Source organism: Saccopteryx leptura, chromosome 13 (genome assembly GCF_036850995.1).
Source record: "Saccopteryx leptura isolate mSacLep1 chromosome 13, mSacLep1_pri_phased_curated, whole genome shotgun sequence".
NCBI lineage: Eukaryota > Metazoa > Chordata > Mammalia > Chiroptera > Emballonuridae > Saccopteryx > Saccopteryx leptura.
The window spans coordinates 30,536,887-30,554,949 of NC_089515.1; the positions used below are offsets into that span (position 1 = coordinate 30,536,887).

The 18,063-nt window shown below is 44.7% G+C and overlaps 1 protein-coding gene across 1 annotated transcript in view; it reads right to left on the reverse strand.

Annotated features, from left to right (window-relative positions):
- Positions 1-1,830: 1,830 nt before the first annotated feature.
- LCOR (ligand dependent nuclear receptor corepressor) overlaps positions 1,831-18,063 on the reverse strand; it is a 153,892-nt gene continuing 137,659 nt past the window's right edge. Inside the window, exons 8-9 of the mRNA XM_066355585.1 lie at positions 9,417-11,205; positions 1,831-8,558 (exon numbers count right to left, since the gene is read on the reverse strand). Coding sequence (XP_066211682.1) covers positions 6,027-8,558; positions 9,417-11,205 — 4,321 coding nt within the window. The 3' untranslated portion in view covers positions 1,831-6,026. The remainder of the gene's footprint in view (positions 8,559-9,416; positions 11,206-18,063) is intronic.

The following is an 18,063-nucleotide window of genomic DNA, read 5'->3' on the forward strand; positions in this document are numbered from 1 at the left end:
GGGCTACGTGGGGAAAAAGTTTGTACCTAACGGTCTACACAATTTGATCTTGAGTGACATATTGCAAGGGTCAGCAACACTTTTCTGTCAAGGACCAGGTAGTAAATATTTTATGTTTTAGGCTGTGAGGGCCACATATGGTCTGTTATTTTCAAAATGACCATTTGAAAAAAAAGTAAAATACATTCCTCCAACCTCTGGCATATTATAAAACCATGAGCATCAGGTTCCTTTTCTTCAAGGTAAAAAGTATAGACTGCCCTTAAAATGGGCAGTCTATACTTTCTTGTGGCCTGCCTACTGACTGAGTACCCTGTGTTCAATGGGATGGTCCCAGGTAGGTGAGAAAGCCTGTGTCGCCGCGCCCACCAGGCGAGCATAACTGCTCAACGCCCCCTCCGAAGGGCGGAGCCAAGGATGGCTCCGAAGTGCCAAGCATCCACCACCGGCTCTGAGAAAAGGCAGACAGACCAGACAGGCGGGTGGTGATGGAAGGAACTGACCAGCTTCCGTTCAATTCCAAGGATAGAAGCATGGGCAGGGACACCCTCTGCTAAGCACCCAAGGTGGCTGGTGCCCTGGGTCCCCAGCACAGCCCAACAAAGCCCTGAGCCAGGAGCAGCCATCGGCGTTCTGACCCGAGTAGGATTCATTACCTTTAAAGAGGTCAGACCTCCAACGTCTTCCAGTCCATCACTGTAGAATATAATAGCAGTTTCTTTTGATGTTTCAAGGGATGAATTATATTGATATGGTAGCCCAAAGGCTTCCCATAATTCTGCTTGTTTTAAATACAATAATCTTTTTATTTATTTTTTCCCCCTGAAGACGATCTGGGAGCAAGCTCAGGGAAGAGTCTTTACTGATGGAATGTGGGGGCTGCTTTGCTGATGTGATATAAATATTTCACACTTACACAAAAAATTGCCAGTATTTCAGTGGGTCTCAAGCCATAAAAAGATAAAAATTTATAGATGATAAACTTATAAATTTATAAAATTTATAAGATGATAATTATTTATTCAAAACAAAACTGTCATACTCTTTTGGGAATCCGGACAAAATTTTTTTCACTGACAAGACATTCAATTTCATTTTTAAAAAGTTATCACAGAAACTTATCCTTGAGTTTTGGGGGAGGGGGAAAACTAATACCTTGAAAGTTGACTGGATTTATTTAAAGATTAACCAAAAATTCTCAGTCATACTCAGGTTATAGTATGCTCCAATTTCCTTTATTTTTTAAAGCGATTTACTGATTTTACAGAGGGGCAGGGACAAGCAGTAGTTGTTTCACTCGAGCTGTTCACTGATTCCTTGTCGTATGTGCCTTGAACGGGCAAGTCCAGGGTTTCGAACCAGCATCAGGCCAGGCTCTAATTTACTACTATTCTTTTCCAATGCCCTTCAAGCCTCTACTCTACTATTTTGTACTTGTTGGCTTTAATAAAATTATTTTGAAAGAAGAGTATGGAACTGAAAAAAAAAAACCAGTGTCAATAGTTTTATCTTCTTAGAGACTGGTATAATAAACAATGCTTTGGGTTTGTGATTAGACTTTGTTTCCCCTCTGTGAAGACTTTTCCCGTATCTAAATGTGAGGTCCAGAAAACTGAACATCTAATTAATGTTGCCTCAACTAATTTTGAAAGAAACAGAATCTTGGCTTACTTTAGAAATAAACAAGTGAAGCTGGTCTCAGGTCTATGACAAAAATAGTGAAATGAAAGGTCCAGGCCTCATAATTTTAGAATTCTGGGTTCCTACTGGCTCTCAGGGTCTGACTCTGTTGGCTAAAGGGGACCTCATTTCGGTTACTGTGACGGGCGATTCTTTTTTTTTTTTTTTTATCGGAGAGAGAGTGAGAGAGAGAAGGGGCAGGGAGGAGCAGGAAGCATCAACTCCCATATGTGCCTTGACCAGGCAAGCCCAGGGTTTTGAACTAGTGACCTCAGCGTTTCCAGGTCGACACTTTATCCACTGTGCCACCACAGGTCAGGCTGACGGGCGATTCTAAGAGGGAGATGGGAGGAAAGGACAGGTGATGGCATTCAATGTGCTGGAGCAATGATGGAGCCAGTCTCGTTTGTAGCAAGAAGAACTCAGGAAATAGAAAATGAAGAACAAAACCAAGGTAAGATACAGAGAAGGAGAAGAAAGGTAGAGGACAGAGAGGAAAAGAGGCAGAAGAAAGGAGAAGACACAACAGGGAAGGTTTGTTCCTGAAAAAGGATTGTTTTCTCAAGCAAGGTCAGCAAACTTTTTCTTAAAGGTCCAGATAGTAAATGTTTTTGGCTCTGTGGGCCATGTGGACGCTGTTGTAGCTACTCTACTCTGCCAGAAAGCAGCCACAGACAAGCCATACACAAATGGGAGCAGCTTTGTTCCAAAAAACTTTTATTGACAAAAGAGCAAGCAGCCCAGTCTGTAGACTGTTGACAGATCATCTCTAAGCCAAACGAGAGCCCTATAGCCAGGAGGACTGGGTCTGGCTCCTTGGGCCAGCAACCTGGGAAAGTCCATCCCAGTCCCAGGTGCAATGACAAGACACCCAACATGCTGATGCTGACACTAGACTCTCCAGCTTGCACCACATAGTATGTTGTCCTTTCCTACTTGACTCTTAGGGCCACTGATCAACAGGAATGCTGCCCAGAAATGAGTGACTGCTCTCTATCACAAGGCAGGAAAGAGATCGAACTTCAATTCAAAGCACCTGTCTGGAGTGCTTCAGTGTCTGAACAGTGAGGGATTCGCCTGCACAGCACATGGTGTGCAGAGGATCCCAGGAGAAGTCCTGCATCGGTGACGGGCTGACAACCGCATCTCTCTATCCATACTCCCACAGCAGCGAGGCAAGACAGCCACAGCCTCAGGTTATTTTTTAGATAAGGCTTGTGGAGAAGTCTTAATGAAATACAGACACAATAGAACTGGCCAACCTAAGGAATGGGAGGGACCAACAACTGTGGATTAACAGACACTAATAACATCCCTATGTAGGAAGCCTCAGGAGCAGAACAAAGGTTCACGGCCTTCCTGCTGCGCTGCAAGACCGCCACCTGTCTGAGGAAGTGCCGGGGCGAGCCCCCCTGGTGGTCTCCCAAACCCCAGGGAGCCTCGTGGGATAGAAAGTGGGTCTCCAGAACAGGGCCCAGCTCTGGGGAGCTATGGTGGGGCTTCAGTGATTGTTTCTCAGACAATCTCCCAGCTCCTCCAAAACCTAAGAGAGAATACCAGCAGTCTCTGGTCAGTCACTTCAGCTCCAACAGTGGGACAGTCGCTTCACTGAGCACAGGCCCAGCAGAACTTCTTTCCGATCTGGAATCCAGAATGGATTTGTGTCTGGTGGCGAGCCATAATGTGAAGGTGGCGATGAGAAGGTCTTTGCAAGAGAGGGGAAACAAGGGGAGACTTGAATCAGTATCAAGCCTGGGCTTGGAGGTGTCTAGGGGACAGCATCTGCTGGAAGTGTGAAGGGGCCTTCCAGAGCCAGCCCTTGAGTTTCTTTTCTTTCTTTTTTCTATTAGCAAAATTAACTGAATCAGCAAAAATGAGATTCAACAAATTTAAAAATAATTCTAAACTTTTAATCTCATAATTATTCAAAATGCCACTCTATTTAAATGTTGTCACTACTATAAAGTGTAAGTTGATTTTAAAGATGATCCATTGCATTGTTAGGTATATAAATAAATACATACACATTGATAACTTTTCTTAAATGCTTTTCAGAATGAGAGACAGCTATTCTTTCAAAGTACGCTTTTACAAAAGAAAAAGAACTTATTAAAGTAATGGAATGAATTATATACCAGGAACTGGAAAAGTTCCACTCACTTAATGCCAACCTAAGGCAAGCACCCTTCCAAGGTAGTCTACATGCAGCTAAGGGGGCACCTCGGGCGTGTGCACAGGAATCAGCACACTGACATCAGCAACCCTCAGCTGGAAGTCACCACAAAAACAATATCCAGTGCCAACTCTAAAAAAGATATTTTTAAACTTTAAAACCACTTTTAAAAGATTAAATGAACCTACTCAAAACATATTAATGCTTCTGTGCAACTTAATGCTGAGAAAGGGTGCCGACATACATACTCAGCAGTCTCATTATATAGGTAGCTCTTGAATAGCCATAGTCAGAGATAGTAAAAAATAAAATAGAAGACTTGTGGGATAGAGGAGACATAAAAAAAATTCAAGGCTTCACTGAAGATAGTAAGCTTCACTATCTATGAAATTCAACACATTTCTTAACTTCCCAGGAATCAAATGCTTTTTTCCAGTCCTATCCAATCATCAGAAGTTTTCATTGTACATATACAGCTGGACTCTCACAGACTGGGCAGAAGGTCTGTTTTATCATCATTTAGATCAACTAAAGCATAAGAAAAGTTCATCTGGGTTTATTTAAACTGATGTGAAATAATCTGCATGGGACAATTTTTAACAGAAAGAATAGAGTAGCAACTGTCCATACAAGCCTAATTTGGTGACAGAGCATGTTAGAGAAGCTGGTTGAAGTTTTGACAACCAAGCCTTTCTGTAGAGTGGCCCGATGGAAATGGTGAATATGTACTGTGTTATAATGAAGCAATGTAATAGGCACCAAGGTAAAGCCAGTACACCCCTCTGAGGCTTCACCCGGGAAAGGCAAACATTATCAGTAACAAACACTACAGCTCTCAGTTTTGAGCCTGACATGGCAGAGGCAGGAGTGATACTACAAGCATGAACTATGAATATGATGCTAACCAAGAGGAACGAACACCCACTCTGAACATGGACACCCACATGAACAGCAGCTCCGGGTGCAGGGCGTGTAGCCCCACTCTGAGACACGGGAGCTACTTCCTCCACTGCAAGTTTGCTGTGACCTTTCCATAACTGTGCTCTTCTGACAGTGGTTGCGGGATGATCACAGAATCCCTGGGCCACATTTAACCACGGGGCCTGTGCTGATTATCCAGCTTATGAACCCCCTAGCACAGTGCACAGGAAGAGAGAATTTTACTGTGGAGCTGGGGATGGGAGACATCTGTGGCCAACAGACACAGGCAAATGCACCCAAACGTACACGCACACACACACACCTAGACTTTTCTATTACTGGAACATTCTGGCTTTCTTTGCATATAAAAGTACTCAAGGTAAAATAGAATAGTCACTCTCACCCTAATTACCAAATTACAGCTAAGGGGGGGGGGGAGCCTTGTTAGAGTGCTAGCAAGCTTACAAGGCCAAAAGGAAAAGACGGTAAGAACAAGTAATGCAAATAATTTTTAGAGGTCATAAACCAAAATTATCACCTGGTAACACACACCTTCTGTCTCAGGGGTACATAATTTAGAATCCACTTTTTTTTCAAATGACAAAAGATCAAAAGAGCAGTGACCAACAATTAATGATTCTTTAAAAAGGGGTAACAGAAATATTAATGTTTTACAATTATAAATGCCCTCTGCATTCTCCACATACCATAAAAAATGATTTGGTTTAGCTTTCAAATATCAGTTAAACAAACAAACGAGACAGAGAGGGAAGTTCACTGCCGGGGTTTGCAAAGAGGGGCCCTGTGCACGTACAGACGCCAGCGGGAGCTGCTGGGAAGCTACTTTATGTGCAGGATGGTGGTCTTCTCGCTACAGTACAAGTGCTTGTGCATCAAGTATAAAATACAAGCCTTTCATCACATAAGTCAGCTTTTTAGCTTTTGTAAATTTTAAACACAATAAGGATAAATAAGGCACTGTACTTTTAAACACTAAAACTGCGTGGTTCCAAGTTTAAAACCCAAGGAACAACCAGAATATAATATATAACTTCCCTTACTCAGCCTCAGAGAAAGACTCTGCAAGTTCCCTTCTCCATCTGAGATGCATTTTCTGACATCCTACATTGCGATGTTCTTCATTAACTGCGGATGTGAAAGGCTTGATAAGCTTATAAAAGCGAATTTAGTTAATGCAAAATAAAGGGTTGCTTCTCTAGAACAGTTTTACTCCTGGCTACCACCCTCCGGGTCACTTCGCATCCAGCCGCCTCCGTTTGCTGTGGGAAGAGTCCAGCTTGGCCTTCAGCTTTCGTTTTCTCTGGGCTACACTGTTCTCTGGGGTTTTCGTCAAGGGTCTGGCCCGAGCCTTGCCACTGCTCTGCTTCCTGTTTGTGGCTTTCTGTGGCCTGGAAGAGGATTCACTTGCCCCTTTTTGCTTTGTAGGTTTCATCCCCTTCTCGGAGGCAGAGTGCTGGGTGGGTCTTCTGTTCGTATTCTCTTTTTCTTTTCGGGCCGGATGGCAGCTCTTCCCAGAGGACTTTTTAGGGATCTTCACCTTATTCTCTCTCAAAGTTGTCTTTTTGGGCAGTTGGCTGACTCTGTCCCTTGCAGCTGGCTTCTTGGCCACAGATATTTTGGTGGCTCCATCAATATGCTTTTCTTTGCTGGCTTTCATCACAGGTCCCTTGTTTCTCCGGTCCTGAGTGCTGCCACCTTCGGTCCTTCTGCGTTTATTCTGAACTTCAGCTCTTGGCAAGATTTCAGAAGTTTGCTTCCCTTTCCTTCCCTTCATTCTATCAGCACTCTTGGGCTTAATAGGAAAGCCATTAGCATCCACTTGCAGGGCAAGCTTGGGAGACATCAGGGGGTTAATGCATACACTTTTACAACTCTGTTTACCTTCTCCAGCCAGAGCAGATGGGCTTTCCCTTTTCTCATTCTTGATCAAGCGTTGCTGGGCTCTGAGCTTTCCTCGAATATTGGAGTATTTTCTAAGGATCCGGGTACTGGCTGGAGTAGGTGAGCTTGTGGGAGGATGGCTCTTTCTACCTTCCTTGACTTCCTCTTTGTTGACTTCAGAACTGGGGCCAAGGATGATGTCACTGCCCTTCTCTGGATCCACTTGGACAGGATTCTCTCGAAATTTAGCCCAGATCTTCTGCGTTTTCCAGTTGTTTTTAGCAGGAGTAGCTCCGGGAAATTTCTTCAAGTGTTTTTTCAAGCGTTCAGCCTGTAGTGAACTGGGATACAAGCTGGAAGGTGAGTACTTCTGGAGAGGATGCTTGATAGGGGGGGTGTCTCCTGGAAGACGAGTATTGAGCTTCTTCACGATTACCAGAGACCGGGTTTCAGTTGTCTCTAAGAACCATTTACAAATATTAGATAACTTAAAGTTTGACATAAACAGCATCTGAACAGGAGAAAACTTTTGAGCCTCCAACGAACCCCGACATTTCCGTGACCTCTTCTTGCTTTTCCAAATTTCCTTCAGTTTATCCGACTTGTTCCTTGCTCTGGGTGCTGGCTGGCCTTCTTTCTCCAACTGGATCCAGCCCTTCTGAACTCTCACGTATCGGGCATTGAAGTTGGCGATGAGCTCTTGGTTCTCCTCCTCAGCACACCACTCCACGAACTTGGGCTGCTCCTCGACCACTGCTTCCACATCCTCCTCTCCCAAGGGCTCTCCACCCTCCGATGCGTCGTTGTCATTTGGTGTTGGATTTTCTTGTGCTGCTTCCCTTTCTGAAGTCACTTTTGTAGTATCCAAGGAGTCCAAGGAATGAGCATGTCTTAGGTTGTAGGTCGAAGAGGTCAGCCTCGTGAGCCTGGGTGCCCATTTTGGGGGCCCAGTGGCATCACCACTCCCACTAGTTGACAAGCCTGGTGTGCTGGGTGATGCGTCGCCATCATCGCCTTTATGCAGGGTGTCTGCACTGTCCCCCTCGCCTACAACCTCCTCCATGTCTTGTGCAGGAGTGGGTGCTGGCTTCTCTTCTGATTGCTCTGGGAACGTGTATGGAATACTTTCTAAGGGGTCATGAGCATTGTTCTCACCTAACTTAGACTGGACATAGATTTCTAGTCTCTCTCCAGGCAGGGGCTGGTCAGCTGTGGCTATGAGGTCACTGCTGGGGAAAAGATCTCCTTCTCCCACTCTGACCTCTTCTGCCAGCATGTTTTTAGACGTCTGTCTGGTGATGATCCCGCCTCCCTTGCCCTCCTGCTCAGCATCCTTCTCAGCGGGATTTTCGTGGACATCTGGGTTTTCAGTGTCCTCTAGACCTTCTGGATGGAGACCCTCAGTCACAAAGTCCTCAGGTGTAGTCCCACCAGGGTACCTTTCTTTTTTAGAACGTTTTGCACCAGGATTTTTGGAAACCTTGAGTTCAGGGCAAGCAGAGGAAGAATCTGAACTTTGATTCCTTAGGCCCTTATCAGCAGAGGAAGAGTCGAAAAGCTGACTCCTTAGGCACCTATCAGAGGCCTCGGGAAATTTTTTACCTTTTTTCTTCTTGTCCAAGGTCTCTTTAGGTGAGTCCATGTTTTGTTCACACATATCTTGTTCTGAAGGATGCTTTATATCACTGCCCTCCTCCTCTAATGTTCCTGTACCACCTGCGGCCTCACTCTCAATTTTACTGGGACTTTCCTCAGTAAAAGTGCTGCTGTCCTTCGAGAGCGGCTGCGCATCCAGCTCCTGGGTGTCCTCGGCCTCGGCACTGGTGCTCTGCTTGTCCTCAGCCTCCCCCAGGCTCGCCGGGGGCTCCAGGCTCACGGGAGGCTCCAGGCTCGCCGGGGGCTCCAGGCTCACGGGAGGCTCCAGGCTCATGGAAGGCTCCAGGCTCGCCGGGGGCTCCAGGCTTGCCGGGGGCTCCAGGCTCATGGGAGGCTCCAGGCTCATGGAAGGTTCCAGGCTCGCCGGGGGCTCCAGGCTTGCCGGGGGCTCCAGGCTCACGGGAGGCTCCAGGCTCATGGAAGGTTCCAGGCTCACGGGAGGCTCCAGGCTCATGGAAGGTTCCAGGCTCGCCGGGGGCTCCAGGCTTGCCAGGGGCTCCAGGCTCACGGGAGGCTCCAGGCTCACGGAAGGCTCCAGGCTCACCGGGGGTTCCAGGCTCACAGGAGGCTCCAGGCTCTCCGGGGGCTCCAGGCTCACGGGAGGCTCCAGGCTCACCGGGGGCTCCAGGCTCACCGGGGGTTCCAGGCTCACGGGAGGCTCCAGGCTCACTGGGGGCTCCAGGCTCACCGGGGGCTCCAGGCTCACCGGGGGTTCCAGGCTCACGGGAGGCTCCAGGCTCTCCGGGGGCTCCAGGCTCACGGGAGGCTCCAGGCTCATGGAAGGCTCCAGGCTCGCCGGGGGCTCCAGGCTCACCGGGGGCTCCAGGCTCATGGAAGGCTCCAGGCTCTCTGGGGGCTCCAGGCTCTCCGGAGGCTCCAGGCTCTCCGGGGGCTCCAGGCTCTCCGGGGGCTCCAGGCTCACCGGGGGCTCCAGGCTTACCGGGGGCTCCAGGCTTGCCGGGGGCTCCAGGCTCACCGGGGGCTCCAGGCTCACTGGGGGCTCCAGGCTCACGGGAGGCTCCAGGCTTGCCGGGGGCTCCAGGCTTGCCGGGGGCTCCAGGCTCGCTGGGGGCTCCAGGCTCACCAGGGGGCTTTGAGTTTCTGAGCACAGAGGACTTTCCGCTCTACTGACCATTTCAGGACAAGAACAAGGCCTAGAAACATCTTCGCTGCCTCCCTCAAAAACGCTGTCAGTGGAGGGGACCAGGGGCCAGTCTTCAGGTTCGCTCATCTCCTTTGTGTCCAGCAGCTCACCTGGTTGCTGCTCTCGGGCAGGGGAAGACAGCCCCCCTGCTGTGGGGGCTGAGGCCATAGAGCCGTCTTCGGGCACGTCCTCTTCAGGAAGGGGAGCAGGAGGAGGCCACACCGGGCTGCAGGCTGTCATTTCTTCTGACCCCAGGGAGTTGGTCGGACTGGGTTTATTCATCACGGGGCAAACCTCAGGCTCTAGAGGTCCCTTTTCAGATGAAGCATCTTTGCCTCCTTCGAGGGAGGTTATTTCTTTACTTGGCTCTTCAGCGCTGTCCTCTCTGGGAAGCTGCACGTCAACTGTGGGTCTCGGGGCTGAAATGAGGGTTTGCTTGGGAGTGGCCACTGCCTCTGATGCCAGGGTTGAGCAGCTGGCTCTTCCCTGGGAGTGTACAGTTCTGGCCAATGTGCGAACAGTCGGCAGCTCACAACAATCACCATTGAAAAAGTATCCTCGGGTACTCTTTCTGGCTGTCTTCCGAGAAGATAATAAAGATCTTTGATTCTCAAAGTGGCATTCTGTTATTGGCTGACTGATATAAACGACATCACACTGGTTATCATAGTCATTTATTCTCAGCCCTGATGCCCGTTTACTCTTTCGAGCTGTCTTGATGGAGGCTGACAGCATCTTGGTTCGTGAATGTCCATTAGATGCTCTGTGCACAGCTGGCACGGGGCTAGGGACTAGCCAACCATCTTTGGAATGATCAAACTGGGCCTTATCACTGGGATGCAAATGGTAACCCACCTTATTTCTTCCTAGTGAGTTAAGATGGTTCTCTTGCTTTGGCCTTGAATCTTGCTCATTTGCCTCTAAATCCTGGCGCAAAGGTGATTTTGAGCTACACTGTAAAGTATTCTCTTTGTCAGCAGTTCTAGGTGAATTCCCTGTAAACCCTGAGTCCCAAGCCTCTTCTGATAAGGCTTTGAATGAATTTCTCTGAGAAACAATAGCGCTGCTGCACGCCTCACTCTTCTCAGCCGCTGCGTGTACTGCAATTAGCCCTTCTACTAAAGCTGAGCTCTGCATGTGGTCTTTACCGTCCTCACATATTTTCACATTTGGGTCTTGCCCCTGTCCAGTGGTTTGCCCCTCCAAGCTATTAGAGATGTGATGGAAGTTGAACGAGGCAGAATTAGATGTACTGAGGTATCCCAAAGTGGAACTATCCATTGAACTCCCAGAATTAGGTTTAGTGGTTGAAAGTTCAGAGGAATCTTTCTGGACAACAGTCAAGGCATTCTCTCTTCCATCTACAGAGTTTGTCTTAGGAGGAGGCTCCTTCAGGACCTTTTCTCCCAAATACAGAGGGCTGTGAGAGCCTGATGAGTCTACTATCAAATCTACGGGAGGAGGAGACTTCATACTGAGACATAGAGCATCGTTTTCCTTGTGTCTGGTGCCTAGCTGGGCACAGCCAGCATTGCAAGCGGATGCCTCCATCGCTCCAGAATCAGAAGGTTGCAGGTCTTCAGTGCCCGGCTGAGACTCAGTGTATAGATCGTTCAGAACACGAATGAACTGCTTCTGATGATGAGTGCACAGTTTGACCATAAACTTCTCCAGGGGGGACTTCGACTGACTGTTAGAATCTACCGCTATTGCCTCTGTTGAGTTCTCACTAGACAGATAAAGAGAAAGAAGGAATTAGTATGGTCATTTTTCCAAAGAACCATTTTTATATTATAAAATTCACCAGATGTTTCTCTCATGTTGAAAGCAAGTGAATACTCTGGCAAAAACTTCTTCTAAATGCCTATATACTTTTTATTTAATAAATGAGTATTTACCTATTTAAAATATAAGCCTGTTCTATTCTCAATGTTTAGTGACATTCTTCATACTTTTTAAGCAATCATTCACAAAAAAACTTTTATCTTCTAAAGAAGAAATATTGAAAATAAATTTTTTTTTTCAAAAAGTAATATTTTGGGCCCTGGCCGGTTGGCTCAGCGGTAGAGCGTCGGCCTGGCGTGCGGGGGACGCGGGTTCGATTCCCAGCCAGGGCACATAGGAGAAGCGCCCATTTGCTTCTCCACCCCCACCCCCTCCTTCCTCTCTGTCTCTCTCTTCCCCTCCCGCAGCCAAGGCTCCATTGGAGCAAAGATGGCCTGGGCGCTGGGGATGGCTCCTTGGCCTCTGCCCCAGGCGCTAGAGTGGCTCTGGTCGTGGCAGAGCGACGCCCCGGAAGGGCAGAGCATCGCCCCCTGGTGGGCAGAGCGTCGCCCCTGGTGTGCGTGCCGGGTGGATCCCGGTCGGGCGCATGTGGGAGTCTGTCTGTCTCTCCCCGTTTCCAGCTTCAGAAAAATACAAAAAAAAAAAAAAAAAAAGTAATATTTTGGCCACACTATTAACTCAAGTTGGCCAACAAGATATTTTTGTTTTGGGCCTGGGTAATCCTGTTAAGTAATGACTGGTTACAAGTCACAACACTGACAAAAATTCAGTCACAATACATTACAAATCTTGAATTAGAAATACTTAGAAAAATTGTTTTAATATGGTCTCTCAGCATGACCAATTGGCTAGACTTTTTAATGTTGCATGTATTAATGCAGGAATCCTTGCACTCTTTTCTTGGAGAATGGAGGAACAGAGATCAATAATTTCACATTTCAGACACACTGAAAATGGAATGACACACAATTTCTGATTCCTAGCCTCTGAGAAAACAAATATGGAATGATACTGTAAGCTACAGGGCTCTGTCAAGGTGCCCTGTGACCAGCTCCTCTGTGACCAGCTCCTCTGTGACCTTCTCTTAGACCCTCAATAAACATTTTATACTCATCCACAGGAAGTCATTCCATGTTAAGGAACTCCTTTCAACCATTTCTATAAGTTTTCTAGGACAACTCGTAGAGTTTAACCTGAACAGTGGGGTAGCAGAAAAGGATGGTACAAGATTCAAAACAGGCCAAAGGTACTTCCTGATTAGACAGCCAAATGTTCTCAAGAGCTGCTTTGTGTTTCTAGACGTTTGGGTCTTAATAATAAGCCCACAAAACTGGAGTGCCCCAACATTCTGGAGTTTTATACAATTTCTCAATCTCTCTCTGGACTGCATTTCCTTAGGAGCCTATTATCTGACTATGTAACATGGCAGAGCACTGAAGGCAGCTTAATAAATGTGCTGAGCAGATGTCTGATAGTATCTTCCAGCTAATTCCTCTTTTCTTCAATCTGTGACTTGATCTCCCAGCTGTGAGATGCCTTATAGGAAGGCTTCCCTGAGACAGCCTGTATCAGCCTCCTATGTCCCCACCCTCCTGTGGCTTCTGAAAGCAGTGTGGTTTTAGTGGAAAGAGCACAGATTGTGGAATCTGAAAAATCTATATTCTACTTCTTACCCTGACATTTACTACATACAGGATTTAACTTTCTGAACCTTGGTCTTCTCATCTGTAAACTGGAACTGACTATCAATATTTCAAAGGATTGTTATGAGATTTTAGATAATGTACAAGAAGCACAAAGTATAAAAAGCAGGTACTCAATTTTAGTTTCTCTGTTCCTGACTACAGATTTTAAAATCAAGTGGTGAATAAAGTTGCCGAAATAGGTCTAATTACAAAACAAAACAAAATCAAGAAACTGTTAGTTAAATCTGTTAAAAGTGCTTTACAAGAGAAAAGGTTATGCTGTGTTTTTATTTTCACAACTAGCAACAGAGCACTTTTCTTCAGCAGTGCCAAGGTTATCTGAACAGGCCTACTTAGGTTCTGAATTAGAGAGGCACATCTTTGAAAATGCCTACCTCAAACTTGAAACTGATCACTGAATTGTGAGTAAACCAAGAAGAAAGATTATTATAAAAATATTATAATGTGTAGGGGATGGTGAACTTAAAGTATATGTTAGCAATGGGCCAAAACCTAACAAAAAGAAGAAAAGACCAAAAGCAACCAGAAAAAAACTCATTGAGCAGTACACTTATGATATGTGTGTTTTTTGTTTATATACTGTTCTTCAGAAAAAGTTTTAAAAAGGCAACATTTGGAAGGGCAAGAAGTTCCTCCTGCTGTGTGAGAATGGCAACAATTATCTCCTTCCTCAGAACAGGGCAGACTCCAGTGACACCCTTAGGTGAGGGACCATTAAGTCATTTCTAACTCTAGGACTCAACGAGATGTACACAGGAGCTTAACAAATTCCTCATGCAGCTACAGACTTTGCAGCATAGCAAGTCCTAGTCCTTTTGTTGGTGGAAGGTCTTGCCTTCAATTGGTAAAAAAGAAAACAAAACAAAAAACAACTCCCAAAATGCAACGTCTGTGACGTGCAATAAAACGAAGTATGCCTGTTATTTGTTACAGGACACAGTACTGTAAGATGGAGAGGAGTAGCTGCCACTTACAGTTGTGTGACCTTGGCCAAAACACTTAACTCTTTTGGGTTTTTTAGTAGAGCACCTGTCTCATCTACCACATAGAATTACTGCAAAGGGAAACCTATGAAGTTTACACAAGTATTAGTTATCATTGTCAGCCAATCACATTAAATATGCTTTGATAAAAATAACTTAAGAGATCTGGAATGTATATTAATGTTTTCTTAGAACAAAAAAAAAAAGATTTAAGTTGTTCCTTTAAGTACAAAACATTTAAAAAATTTTAAATATTTTTGATAGAAGTCTTTTAAAAATTATATCCTCCTTGAAACAATTTATGAGACTTAATGACTCAGGGTCATTTACCAATGTGCACTATTAAAGTTAGGCATGATTTTTATTATACTACACTGAAGTACGTTGATAGTTTTGGGGGCTACTCCATTAAGTGAGTTTGTCTGCTTAACTAAAAAAGCCACAGTGGCAGTCTGTATTTTATGAAAATCTTTCCTATAGCTTCCAAATAGAAGCTGTGTTGGGAGCCCCACTTCTACATTCTGTAGAGTACTTCTGCTCACTGTAAGCAAAAATAAATAGGCTCTGAATAAAGGCTTAGCGAAGTTTTATAAGTACATCGATTTTCTAACAACTTCTGCTCAGAGGCCTTTGTTCTTCAGTTTCTGGTTCTTGGATGTGTTTCTGAGATAGGTGACTACAAATAAGTGGAATATTACTACCTTTTCAATGCATCAAAGATTTACTCTAGCCTGACCTGTGGTGGCGCAGTGGATAAAGCATCGACCTGGAAATGCTGAGGTCGCCCGTTCGAAACCCTGGGCTTGCCTGGTCCAGGCACATGTGGGAGTTGATGCTTCCAGCTCCTCCCTCCTTCTCTCTCTCTCCCTCCCTCTCTCTTCTCTAAAAATGAATAATAAAAAAAATTTACTCTAAATACATTTCAGCAATACACACAAAAGGTAGAAAGGTTGATAATGGTCTATAAGAAAGACCAAGAAATAGCCTGAAATCTGACGACCTTCAGGATACTGCTTCATGCCTAAGACTGTGTTCTGGAAGCAGGCTTTAGGGCCCAGGATAAACAATACGGCTGGAAATAAGGTGTGTGCCCGCAAGAGGACAGAATGCTCTGAAGGAAACAGAAGCACTTTCTTCTAAAGTGAGGCTCACATAGAATAAAAAAACGGAATAATCAATCCACAGGTAACATCTAACTTCCTTTATGGTTGTAAGACTTAGATCTGCTACTGTCTCACATTTCAATAATTTAAAAGTGCTTCAATATTTTAGTTATTCTCAACTAATGAAAGGTTTTCCAAAGAGCCATGCAACCAACCCTGAAGCAAAGAGTGTGGCAATACGACTCAGCTAGTCTCCAAAGACAGACCAGACAACCATAGGTAGGTAGGTATCTACTTCACAGGATCATGGTAAAGGGAGGCAGTATCTTCACAACCAAGATGTACTAAAGAAACATTATTAGTACCCACTGAACTCTAACCTGGAATGCTGCAGTATATCACTTTCATGCTGAAAAACAGCACCAGAGTGGTAGACATAAGCTCTACCCCCCCTTAAGAGACATTCATAGCAGTGGTTTGGGGAAGCTCAGGAGATGAAAAGATTAAAATTGCAATTGGCAACCTTGGTTGAGAGAAAGAGACATCAATAAAGAGTTATCTGCGTGTGTGTGTCCCTGCTAAAAAGGATCAGGGCCCATGTACTGGTGAACCACAGGTCACCAGAGCAAGCAGTAGGATGCTCCTTATCAATTAGACCTTGGCCATCTCAGCGTGATCTCCACCTGGAGTGACTGTATGCTTCCCTGAAATCCTACGCCTCAGTGGTTTCATAACATTCACTGGCAATTATAAGGGGTCTTGTGTATTTATTTTATAATTTATGTCTTTTACTGACTCAATTTGTCTTGTCTTTATTTTAGCATTCCAAACATATGTAAGCTACTCGTGTGTACACAGGGACTATATTTCATGTTTTTCTGTTTTCTCTTAGCAAGAAACAGGGGAGGGAAAGGGACCATCAAGGATGCCTTGGGGTTTTCTCTCTGGGCAGCACCATTTAGTGAGCCAGGGACAGGCAACGAAGGTGACGGCTGGTGATTGCTGGGGTGTGTTTGTGTCTGATGAGTTCTGTTCTGCACACACTAAGTTGATGTGTTTATAAGATTCTGACTCTAAGATGTCTGGTTGGCAACTGATCACACAGGCATGAGCCCACCAGTAGCTTCCCTTGGGTCTGAGAACCTTTACAAACCTTTGCTCAGGTGGCATTAAATTGCCGTTACAAGAGCAAACTTTGTAACTATAGTAATAAAATTACTTTCGACCATGTCTCTAAATTATCCAGCTTCTTACCTTGTTTGATTTTTCTCTAGAAATTTTCTCAATAGAACCTAAGATTAGATAAATTTTATTTTCATATCATTTGAATATTTAATTAAAAAAATTAACCTCAACTTACTGAAGTTTAAGTCTATTCCAATTTTTCATGTTTTTAAAAAAATGGCTGCTAGCCAGTTTTGCCGGAGTTTTAAACAGCTAGTCTTTACCTTTCCTTCTAATTAATCTATTTTTCCAACAGCTTTAGTCCTTTAATAGAGCCGAAATATATCATTTTACCCTGATCTGGAATCCTCTCAGGCAATAATCAGGGAAATCAGAGAGGGGCAAGTTTCTGTCCGCTGACCACTCACTCAACTCGGCCCAAGGGGCAGCACTATGTTTTAGTTCAGTGATTAGAGCCAGTACCATAGTATGCCCCTCACATCTGATTATTTAAGGTCTTATAAAAATTACTATTCTTATAAGATGGGTGGATGGGCAATGCTTATGTTATTTTAAGGTAAAAGACAAATCAAATAGATGTGGCAGAGAGCTGAATTGACAATTTTTAAAAGTCTAGAATTTTGGATTGATGGATTCAGGTAGCTCATCACAGATTTTGAAATCATTTGTTTGATTTCATGTTTCTTCCACTCAACAATAAGACTCTCTCTGTAATAGTTACATAAATTATTTATCCACTAGAAGTATTTCACCACCACCACTGAAGAACAGTTCAATCCTAGGGACCAATACATGAGAGAAAAGGCTATAGGAAGAGGGAAACTTGATTTCCAACTACCTGGATGTGTTCTGAGTTTCTAAATGCCTAATTCTTAAGGGTGTGGTAAAAGGATAAGATAATATTCATAAAAACTTCATACTTTAAGAATGATGTGTTATTTTACAATCCTATCTTTAATGATTTACTCAATGATGTTTTCTAGATCAGAGGTTAGATACAGCAGAACTCGCCTACTTTGTCAATACTGCAGAATTTAAATTCTCCCAGGAAAGCATTCCTGTGCTTAATATAAATGGTGGATGGGCAATGCTTATGTTATTTTAAGGTAAAAGACAAATCAAATAGATGTGGCAGTGAGCTGAATTGACAATTTTTAAAAGTCTAGAATTTCGGATTGATTGATTCAGGTAGCCAATATCTGTTCTCTACCAATAAAACTGGTTGATGGCAGGTTAAACATTGCTAATAACCAAAATATATTCTTCTTCTTTTTTTTTTATAGAGACAGAGAGTCGGAGAGAGGGACAGACAAGGACAGAGAGATGAGAAGCATCAATCACCAGTTTTTCATTGTGACACTTTAGTTGTTCGTTGATTGCTTTCTCATATGTGCATTGACCGTGAGCCTTCAGCAGACCGAGTAACCCCTTGGTCAAGCCAGCGACCTTGGGTCCAAGCTGGTGAGCTTTGCTCAAACCAGATGAGCCTGCGCTCAAGTTGGTGACCTTAGGGTCCTCCGCACCCTAGTCCGATGCTCTATTCACTTGCGCCACCACCACCTGGTCAGGCCAAAATATATTCTTCTTGATTGACAAAGGTCATCAGAAACAGTAAATGGTGTTTGGATGGGAGTTTATCTTAGTAGCAGAAAAAGGTAGTCATAGGAGAACCGAAGGGGAGAGAAAGCTTTAGAAAATGTTAGATACAGGAGACCAGTGGTCCCCAACCTTTTTTGGACCACGGACCGGTTTAATGTCAGAAAATATTTTCATGGACCAGCCTTTAGGGTGGGACGGATAAATGTATCACATGACCGAGACAAGC